The sequence below is a fragment of the Gavia stellata genome, chromosome 5 (genome assembly GCF_030936135.1).
Source record: "Gavia stellata isolate bGavSte3 chromosome 5, bGavSte3.hap2, whole genome shotgun sequence".
Classification (NCBI taxonomy): domain Eukaryota; kingdom Metazoa; phylum Chordata; class Aves; order Gaviiformes; family Gaviidae; genus Gavia; species Gavia stellata.
In genome coordinates, this window is record NC_082598.1 from 57,548,484 (window position 1) to 57,559,537 (window position 11,054).

At 43.1% G+C, this 11,054-nt stretch overlaps 1 protein-coding gene across 2 annotated transcripts in view; it reads right to left on the bottom strand.

The window, feature by feature from the left end:
• Positions 1–10,203, bottom strand: part of DKK2 (dickkopf WNT signaling pathway inhibitor 2) — a 40,382-nt gene extending 30,179 nt beyond the window's left edge. Inside the window, exon 1 of one of the 2 annotated variants that reach the window (XM_009819677.2) lies at positions 9,976–10,203. In XM_009819677.2, coding sequence (XP_009817979.1) covers positions 9,976–10,203 — 228 coding nt within the window. Of the gene's footprint in view, positions 1–9,945 lie in introns of both variants that reach the window. The other variant, XM_059817979.1, reaches the window with a different exon arrangement.
• Positions 10,204–11,054: the final 851 nt, after the last annotated feature.

An 11,054-nucleotide genomic window follows, 5' to 3' on the forward strand; every position in this document is an offset into this window, starting at 1 on the left:
CCCTACTGGCCCCAGAGTTGGAGCAGAGAGGCTGAGGGGAAGGCAAGCAGACCTGCGACTCCTTTCCAGCTGGCAAACCCTGTTCAAAGACGCAAGGAAGCAGCCTATACCATCCCAAGATTTTGCTCCATCCTTCCTTGACCTCCCTGGACTCCGTGTTGCTTATTTGGAAAATCGTGCCAAAAAATACTTCCCAGTTAGCATAATCTGAGCTATGCTAAAGCTATGCTGCTACTCAAAACCAACTTGCTCAGAAAATGCCCCCCCGAGACTTGTTTACACAGCAGGGAATGGATCAGCACGCATTAGACTGCAGTGCCGTGACTTTTCTTCTCGGCTGCCTCGTGCTGGGTGCACTCCGCTTGCACTGACATCACTGGCCGGGCCCCGGCACCGAGGTCTGTGGAAGGAAAACCCTAAGTCGGCCTAACCACAGGACAGTTTGGGATCGGCAAGACTTTCCCAGCCTCTTTCAGCTTAAGCACTGGTACAAAGTCTGAGAGAAATTTCCCTCCACAGAGAAAACCTTAATCTTCTGGTTAGACAACACCACACGCTACAATTTGATACTTAATAAATTGTCACGAAGCTATAATACAAGTATTCACTTGGTCACTTATCCTTTTAGCAATAAAAAACAATTGGGACTGCGTTTCAGTTGCAATTTGTTGCAGCTGCTGTGGCAAGGACCCCTTCAGAAAGTAATTTCCAGAGGATTCTTCTTGTTAAAAAGCCATTTCCTTGGCGAGGAGTGGGATGTCTGGAAGATAGCAATGGGGACAAAACCAAGCACAGAGCTTTACAAGCATTCCTGAAGAGCATTTTAAAACGCCTGTATTTATTCAAACAATTACAAAAACATTTTATGCAGCTAAGCAGTTTAGTCCCTCCACCAAAATATAAAGTAGACTTTTAAGCCTAACTTTTGATAGTCAGTTTTCCTCATTACCCCTAAGACGACACATGAGGTGGCATTAACACTTGGCTCCACCCTGGAGAAGGTGGGGAGAGAGGATGGCAACCTCCTGGCTTCCCCGTCCTTCCACGGCTCCCAGGATTTCCATTCTTCAGTTCTGACCCACTCCCACTCTTTCTCCCCACCACAGGAGTTGGATGAACTACTTGGTTGTGAATAATATACATTGTAAATTTGGCTTTGTTGGGAGTAACAGAAACTGAGAGGGTCTGGAAGAACAACTTCCAGTCTTGCTAGGCAACCCCATAGTGTTCAGCTCACACATTATGGCATGTGGGTGGTTATGTGGGTCAGATGGTATCATTATTACTACCTGAGTGGATGACAAACTGCAATTTAAGAATGGCGAGTCTGGTAAAACTTTCAGGCTACGCTAAATACATGACACAGTCTTCACATTTACTTGGTGGCTCCCATCATCCCAGGGAGTTAATGAGATAATCCTGCAAAGAGAAGACTAATGATGCCACGCTGTTTATCTCCGTCAACACGCATGAATTTATCATCAGATAACACACCAGCCGTGACACCTTCTCCAGCCTGCCAAATGGTCACCCTGTTCCCTGATGCAAACACAGGATAGTAGCCAATTTTTTCTTCCCTTCTGCTTCTTCTATTATTATTATCCCTTCATGTTACTCACCATATGGTCTCTATGTGAAAGCTGTATGTTAACTATTTAATCACAATTTGTAACTCTTTCTTTGGTAAGCGATGTCATTGCCCTGTCTACCTCTAAAAGAGGAAATGGTCATTTGACATCTCTTCTCTCCTTCTCTCCCGCCTGAAGAATGACAGAGGAGACAATGTTTGAAAAACAAAGTATCCACCCAGCATTTCTCCTACCAAAGAGGAGAAGTACGAGACTCACAGCTCAGTCTCTGTGTCCTGGACAACCTAATGCCCCACAAGAGAGAGAGAAACAGAAACTTTTCTAAGTTTCTAAGACACGATCCTGAGTCTCTCAGGAAATTCACAATGAACTGGATGGGAGGCAGGCTCTGCTGTCTTGTTTTCAAGCCAAGAGGGAAGAAATATGGCAAGCTCTGCAGTCTGTACTAGCCCTGCCAGGTCAGGCCAACAGAAGCTTCATTTGGCCATTTTTCACTCAGCTGCTACTGAAGACACACTGCAAAGACAAACTGTCTGCCAAGCACAAGGCTCCCTAACACCATCTCTGGCTTGCAGCTCTATGTCATATTGGACAGAGGTTTTTCTCCTTTTAAACCCATGCTCTACAAAAACTCACCCTGAACAGAGACCATATAAGCCAAAGCACCTCTGTGTTATACTCCACCTGAACACACCCACAGTAAGAAAGTCAGGGAAAGCACTCAGGCACACCAGTAAATCTAGCTGTAAGAGCGGGTGGAGTCTTCCTTAGAACTTACAGCATTAGGAAGCCCAAAATCTGTTTTCAGTCGTGACTTCAGAAAACAACTGAAGCTATTTGAGATGGGACCCAAGCCCCAGCTAAACACAGGACCTAGATTTCTATGGCTTCTTTGAGTTGCCATGAAGACTTGACACTGGCCCCCCAGAGCACCCTGGCTGTACTTCATGGAACAATAGAGTTTTGCTGTAAAAAAAAAAAAAAAAAATACTAAAAGGTGGGGAGAAAGTCATATGAAAGCAAGGAGGTTAAATACAAGATAGTAGCACATCTGTCAGTACCTTTTTTTTTTGACACAGTCAAAATCTTTCTCATAGTTCTTAAAATGAATTGCAGTTCATTAAGTTAACGGCAACTAGATTAGTTGGGCTTAGCATTTTGCATTTCTGTTAGTGGTTTTACATACAGTTCTCTCCCCTGCTTCCAGATACCTTGTTTTACAGCTTTAGGATCTTTGCAGGCTGTCAAGAAGAGGTGCACCATTTTCTGTAGGAACGCACAGCAAAAGAAACAATGCTGGAAACTACCCCACTATCTGCAAAAGGAAAAATAAAGGAGCTTTTCCTCCATCAGATGCATTACTTTCCCTGATGCTGTTCTAGTTAAGAATGAGATTCCAAGAATAAAAGTTTCCGGCTGCAACATAAACATATTCTGGTTGCAATTCCTTTTAAGAGATCTCCGCTTTAGGCATTTCAGACTTACAGGGAAGAGATCACACTGACAGCAGGTCACTGCTTCACTCAACGCAAGCTGCCAAAGCGCGCAGAACCGAACCCTGTCCTCTCATTCAGTGGACCGATAAATATGCTTTTAAAAGCATGCACAGCCTGGTTCACACTTACATGATGCACAGAGAATGAGGCAGAGGGCTTGCAGAGTGAAGCAACACCTCATTCCCGAGCATGTGCAGAACAGTCCACCTTCGCTTACTACTAAAAATGCTAAACCAGTGCCATTTGCGCTACATATGTGCAACACGCATGTCTCCAAGATTCATTACTGTGCATATGAAAATTCAATCATATCAAAGCTTAGCTTTAAGAAAGTCCCAAGGGGCTGAACCGTGTGCTTATGCGCTTTGAGGGGGGAAAAAACCAACAACTCTTAAACTTTTTTTTCTTTTTTGTAGCATTGCCCCAGTCTTTTCTTTAGTAAGAATAGCTGCTAAATGAGCGAACCCCACATTCCCACTGTGTGTTTGTAGCCATTCATTTTCATAACCCAAGTTCTGTTTGTGTGAACAAAAATGTATAAATCATAGATGGATTTAGGGCCAATCCCAAGAAAACTGTAACTAAGATGAATAAAACTCATTATTTTATTTGAAAACTGCTGTGCTTTGGTTATTTAGTATGACCATATGTATCCTTTTACACCATCTCTCTCTCTCTAACACTACTTTCTGTAGTTCAATCTAGAGCAAAGGATTCTGCAATGAGCTTGGAAGTGTCACAAATTCACCTATTTTCACATTTCATTGCAATTTGAAAATTGCTTTGTGTTCATGAAATTTCCCATTAAAATAAATCTGCCCTTCAATGAAAAAGGGAAAAATTATACTGAAGAAAAGTGACGGTTTGGGAACACATATAGTCATTGCACATCCTATACTTGATCAAAAAAGAAGAGATGAATGTTCACGTTCTCTAATGAGAATAAAGACTTTTGCAGGCAAAATTAATTTTAAAAAGTAACAAAACAAACCTTCTGATCTTCTTGGTTTTTGTATGGGCCTTTCACATCCATGGATATGAAGCTCATAGAAGCTGTTTTCAACCTAAAGGTACCAGAAACACAGCCTAGAACATAGCACTGAAAGACAAGGATTTCCAAAGAATTATCCTCAGTCCTCTAAAAAAAAAATTAAAAAAATTTAAACAAGTCTAAATACGCTAGGAGTTTTACCGATGCAGGAAAAGCACAGAGGCGGCTTCTAGTTTCTGTAGCGTCACACAAACTTCAACTCCTCGAATCTATCATAAATGTCTAACGACTGCACTGCCGACACCGACACGAAGCTCTGCGGCGGGACATGGCGACAAGCTGCATGCCAACGATGGACAAAGCAGGGGCTGCCAGCTCCAAGTCTGGCCCACAGCCCCCTGACTCTTGCCAGCCACGACCAACGTGTGCATGTGGGGGTAGCATGAGCATGGCAGGGACTTCTGCGAGCCCAAGCATGAAGGGAAGGTCTCTGCTTTGAAGGTGTTCTCCAAATTAACATTTTTACATATATGTAAAACTTGTTTGGATATGCTTAAAAAAATTCTCAGATACACAAAACCTGAAGAGGAAAGCAAGGCTTGAAAAACTAAACAGAAGCAGAAGCTTCACGGGACTCCTCCTTTGCAGAGTTAAATTCCTCCTAAATGACATTTCCAGGGCGAGGCATTTGTAAGTACAACTGTAAGAGGACCAAAGGCTCAACTGACAAACCATGAGATATGAAGTGCTTGCAAGATACATCCGGTGTTGAGATAATTAAAATCAAAATTAAACTTGTGCTATATTTGCATCTGCAAAGCATCAGTTAATCAAACATAATGAGTTAATCAGACTCATTTTTCTGAGGGCAAAATGTAATCATGCTTCATCATCTTTTACGTTGTCCTTAGACTCTGACAGACTTTCCAGACAGAAACTAACTCTTCCTAAGTATTTGCACACTTGATAGCACATCGGAGTCCTGGAAGTTTTCGAGGCATGGTTGCAACATTAATAGGAAATAGTTGTAGTAAAGCCACTTTATAGGAGCTTTTGCTCTGTATTAAGAAGTCAAATAATAACAAATCGAAGGGGACACCAAGCATGACCCAAGAAGGAGACAATACTCTACATCCCATTTTTGCAAGCAAGAGACAAGCCACTTGGCTATTTAGCAAGACTGCTGCCAGTAAACCAGTATGTCTCCCAGATTCCTAACAGCAAACAGCAAGAGCAAAGAATACATTCTCTGATGACCTCTGCAGATGTAGCAATTCTGTGTTTATTTTTTTTATTAAAAAAAAAAAAAAAGCTGTTGCTGGATGTAATTTCTAGGTATTGTAATTAATTTATTTTTAATCCCATGGAGAAATAATTTATACTGTCTTGGTTGCTAGCTATTCAAGATATTGTGGTTACATTTTTGGTGTCTTTGGTACATTTTATTGTAACATTCTCAGGACACTGCAGTCAATTACTACATCTCATGCTGTTTTACTTGTTACAAGGCATCATCCAAGCATTTTCTAGCAAGTCCTTGTGGGTAACTGCGTCCTGTTCAAGAAACACATGTATGTCCATGCGCTGATAGGTATGAGATCAGTGTCAGCTTAGCCATTTGGATTAATGCCTTCTTGGTTTGGCTTTTGTGGTCTCAAGCTTCTTAGCTCAAGCTGTGATAGAGTTTAAAAAAAAATAAATACACTTTTAAAATTAAACAGAGTACATTTAGAATATAAAGTCTTAGCTGATACTGGTCTATCATGCCTCTGAAGTGTTAAAACTTGTCCCAGCGTTTCACTCACTCCTCTCTACCTTTTTCCAGACCTCGTTATCTCTTATTCAGCCCCACAGTTGTGCCGGTCCCCTCTCTTGGCCATCCCAGTTCTCTCCTTCATTGCTGCTGTTCCTGTCCTGTGCCTGGGGGACATGGGAGGGATAGTCCCAGGGGAAGCACAAACCCAACCAGCTACGCAGCAGCATAGGGAATGAGAGACACGACTTTCTGGGGAAAAGAGCTGGAAGAATGGCTTTTGGTCAGGACATGGAAAGGGCAGAAGATAATAGTGCCCTATAAAGAAGGAAAACAGCTGGAAATAACAGTTAGTAGGTCTCAGCCTACCAGATCATTAAAGGTAGTTGAGTGCAAAGGAGTGAAAACCCCAGCACTGATGGAGGGAACAAGCCTCAGAGGAGAGACGGGACTATAACCCAGAGGCAAGAAGTCAAAAAGATGGTGAAGTGAATTAAAGAGGCCACAGAGCCATCACCCAGGAATCTATGGAACGGCTATGCCTTTCAATCACCGCTACGATACACAGGATTTTCCCTTTCAAATTGCATCCCTATAGTTGAGCAAGACTGCTCACACGGGAGAGCTCGCCCTAACACAGTGGAAGCTATATCTAACACGCAGAAAAACTAATCCACCATTGTTGCTAATCTGGCCTTTTTCATTTGTGACTCATTTCACTGTATTGTATTCATTGAGAGATATGTCCAGCACAATTTCCTAGAGAGGCTACGGTACTGAGGTGTAGCTGTTCCTAGAAGCCATTTCTCTAAATCAAGTTTTAAAAGGAAATTGATAGCAGACAGTATATAGTACTGACCCCCCCAAAAGTAACATTGTCTAACGTGCACTGTATGGTCCTATTTCTGAGCATAGTTTTCCCTTGTGCAAATGCTGTAGATACTTTCCGATTTTCTGTGAAATTGGGAAAACATTAACAGTTTGCAGAAAGGCGAAAACAGGAGTGGCAGTGAAGAACAGTGAAATCTCATCAATTTAGCATGTCAGTGCTGCTCATTCTCTGCTGATCCAAGGCAGTAAAGGGAATAAGAACAGAAAATAAATAACATTCCTCAGAAAGACATAAAAATGTAAGTCCTCCTAGAATCCACATTTGCCCCGCCAGTCCCTCCAGCAAGCTGGATCAGCTTGCTTTGCTCATGTAAGTATTTTCATTAATTTGAACTGGAACTTTGCCTGAGAAAAGAGTGCCGGATCTTCCCTTTCTGGGCAGGAGCACTGTAACTACCAACTGAAATACATCAACACTCCGGATAAGCCATGAACTATTGTATGCATTGATTTATTGCTGATTAAAGACTCCGAAGTTGCTCCTAGCCCTGAGAATTAACATAATTGAAAAAGTTACATTAACATATTAAAGAAACGTTACAAAAGTGCATTAGTCTACCAAGCTGAGTAAGTAAATAGGTTGCTGGCTAATGGTCCTTCCATCAGTTTTGGTGAGAATTCTCCGATTTCCACTATGCGTATATGCAGAGAGTTGAATGCACTGTCACAACTGCAAAAGCAAAATTCTATTCGTTTTCGTTTAAGCTGCATATCGTTGGTCCTTACTAAAACTATTTCCTAGTTGTAGACAAGACACTCAACTAACCATTTAATGTTACCAAGATATAAAAGGTACTGCTACTTTTGACACATTATAAATTCCACTAATGCAACTGATTGTTTTAAAAAAGAAAAGCATAGGCCTGTTCTTTTAGCCAATGACATGCAAAACTTCAGCACAAAGTCCCATAACCTAAGCAAATCAAGCACTAACCTAATAAGAGAGTACTTTAAAAAAAATTATGAAAATGTCATGTCTTAATTGGTTGAGATGTGTGACACCACTGTTAAAAAATGCAGTGGCTTACCAACCCTGCAACTGGAAGTATCGCCAAAAATAAAGCATTATCACAAAAGTAACTTTTTTTTTTCTTGTCTTCTTTTTACTGCAATTCTGTGTTAACCGTGTTGCTTCAGGCAGATGGCCGAAAGTAACATCTCCAATTATTGGTAGCAAATCTGAGTCATTTTCAGACTACATCGGCGTGAGACGGCGCAGGAGCTGGGGATGGAGTCCCAGGGAGAGAGGGTGAAATCAGCACCGACAGCCCTTGACGGGAGGTCAGGCTTTGCTCCCTGGGAGCCAAAGTCACTGATTCTCCAGGGGTCTTTGCTTGTGCTACAAACAGGACATCTTAATATGCGTGCCACCTCCTCTGCCTTCACAGATACTTACAGTGTTGTCTCTGACTTGAAGCGTACCTTGTGACTTCATGCCAGTAACTAGAAGTCTCCAGCAAAGAATCCAGCTTGGCAAGTAAGGGGCAAATCTCGCAAATGCAACCGGTGGGCAGTGCTACTTCTTTTCCAGGAACCGGGTCAATTATAATCAATCATTCTCAACATTGCGCTGAATACACATTGAAGTGCCAAGGATGTTGTACATAGGGAAAGGTGGCAAGACTTCCCCAAAAGGCAAAAATTATATATCGTGTTTGGGGCTGTACAGCGCAGCCCCACAAGTACCCGCACTGAAACTCATGAGACTGAGCTAACACGCAGTGGGAAAACAAGTCCTGTATACTGACTTTTTGTGAATGCACAGAAAACAAAAGAAAACCCAAGGAGAACATATAAGAAAGCGCATCATGCTCCTGTATTTCCTCAAGATGATTTAACATAGTAATTATTACAACGTGCACTAGGAAAGAGCACAGTACTTCAGTAATATGAAACTTCAGCACAGCATCTGTTACTAAACTTTGGTCAGAGGTAAGGAGAGGCGACCAAATTCTGGGTAAATTATAAAACAATTGAGTGGCTAGGGCAAGAAAGCTTGGAGGAGTTTAAAAACAAATTTCTTGCACGCAAAAACCAAAACTACCACCACTATTATTACGCCTGCACAGAAAACCAAATTATAACATTCAATTATTAGGAAGCTGATGTGAAACACTTTAGCAAATTCAGGGGATTGCTTGGATTTGCAGCTTCTCTGCTGCTTTAAGGAATATGTAGGCAAGATACAGACCCTTCAGGCATTGAGTATTTTGCCTTTTTAGTGCTGAATGTTGGCAGCTCCCTTGCTGCTGCACTGTTTGTTGCTTATGAAAAGCAGCTGTATTTGGAGGTACTAATAATACCCAATAGTGTAAAACCTATATTTTCTGAAGAAGCCTACCTCCTTCAACATCACAATGCGCAACATTCTTACCATCCAAGTTGAGACTTGATAGGGAAGTAGAGGACTGATGGCTTAACATGCTGCTTTATAGTTTACCGCAAAGATAGTTGAACAAAGATAATTTCCTATCAGACTTCCAAGTTTCCAAGCAGGGTAGAGAGGAAAGAAGACTGCAAAGGAAAGTCAGGGGCTTTTTTTTTTTTTTTTTTCAATAAAGTTTCTATAACCTTTTCTTAATTCCTTACACTCAAACTTCATATTCGGGGCTGTTACTCCCTGCTTATCTCAACTGGGCATAACCAAACAACCACTGGAGCGTATTCTGGACAAGAAACCTAGACTTTATTTTCTGTCATATCAAGGAAATGAATGTGCCTTAAGCTATAGCACTGGGACAGCATGCTTTTTTATTCTCACCATGCAGAAAGACATCAGGGACCAACTTGTTGGGTGTGATTTTTTAAACCACGTTTGTTTCACTGCTGCAAACACAATTTTCACTTCATGCTCAAATTTTCCTCACCTATTCAAATTCAATTCATTTACTGTCTGAGAGCAAACAAGAAATTTCTTCCTTTACTTCTAGCAGCCTTTTGAAGGAGTCAAATAAAGAAATGCTGAAGATGATAATTTTTTAGATTACCCTTTCTTCCATCAGTTATTAATCCTACAGAGAAAAATGAAAGGTTTAAAGCCTTCCAACTCCCACTTGCACAGTTCATAACACCAATTACAAGATTATATTGTCCCAGACAACCCCGATGAAGTAACAACTAATTTAACACAGTAAAGGTTTGAAAACAATGTGAGGGGAGGACTAGCAATTGTTTGCATATAGCACGCAGACGGACAGACACTCGAGCAATGAAGCGATGTCCTACCTCTCCTTGCCGGTGATAATGCTTGGGAGCTTTTCCCATCTGCTCTAGCATTTTGCCCTTCTTACTGCTAGCAAGCGTCAGTCCCTGGTGGATGCCTGCAGATCTGTTGGTTGCCTGAGTTGGAGCCTCCCCCATCAGGATGGACTTGATGGAGTTCACCTTGGAGCTGGAGCTGTCTAGCTGGGAGCTCTCCACGATCAGGACCGCGGCTAGTAAGAGGAGACAGCAGGAGCACTTATTCCACATCAGCACGATCATCTCCCCTCCCCCCAAAAGGACTATCTTTTTTTTTTTTTAAGGCAAAGAAAACAAGAGAGAGGAAAAAAAAAAGTTTTAAAAAATATCTCCCAAAGTTGTTAAGAAAGCAATGGATTTCAAACACACTCAAGGAACTGCTGTTCTGAGAGACACGGGAGAAAAACAATAAAAAAAAAGAATCCCCTAGCAAAAAACGTGTCAAGTCTAGAGGCACTGAGCAACTATCAGGTCTGTGAGGTGACGGCTTTTTCCTCCAGGTCCCCGAGGAGTCCAGGCAATTCTTTAGTAACTGAGCACAATAAGCTACGAGGCAACTGCACCCAGGGCAGCTCCCCACCGCTGCGGCACCAGCACGTTTGCTTCAGCTTCAGAGGAAGAGTGAGCGAGTTACTTCCCCCCACTCCTCCTCTCCGCCTGCACAAGCCAGCAGAGAGGAAACTCAAACCAGATCCAATCCAAGCAGCACCGGCAAAAGCTGGGCTTAGTTTTCTTTCACTCTCTCTCCCCCCCTCTCTTTACTTTTGATTCCCCTCCTCCTTTTTCTGCCTTTCGCCTCAGCCTCTGCAGCCAGCAGGAGCGAAAGCCCGGTCTCCTCCTCCTCCTCCTCCTCCTCCAGCCCGGCCGGCGCGGGGCGAGGGGCTCCGGGCAGCCGGCGGCGGGGCGGGGGGCAGGCGGGCAGGGGCAGCCCCGGGGCTGCCCCCCACCCGCGCCGGGACACGGGCAGAGGGGCGGCCCCCCCGGCAGTGGGGGCTCTGGGCCAGCCTCTCGCTGCCCCCCGTATTCCTGTAGCCGCCGGCTGCGGGTGTCCCTCCCCTCCGCCAGCAGCCCAGCGAGGGCCACGCGTGGCCACG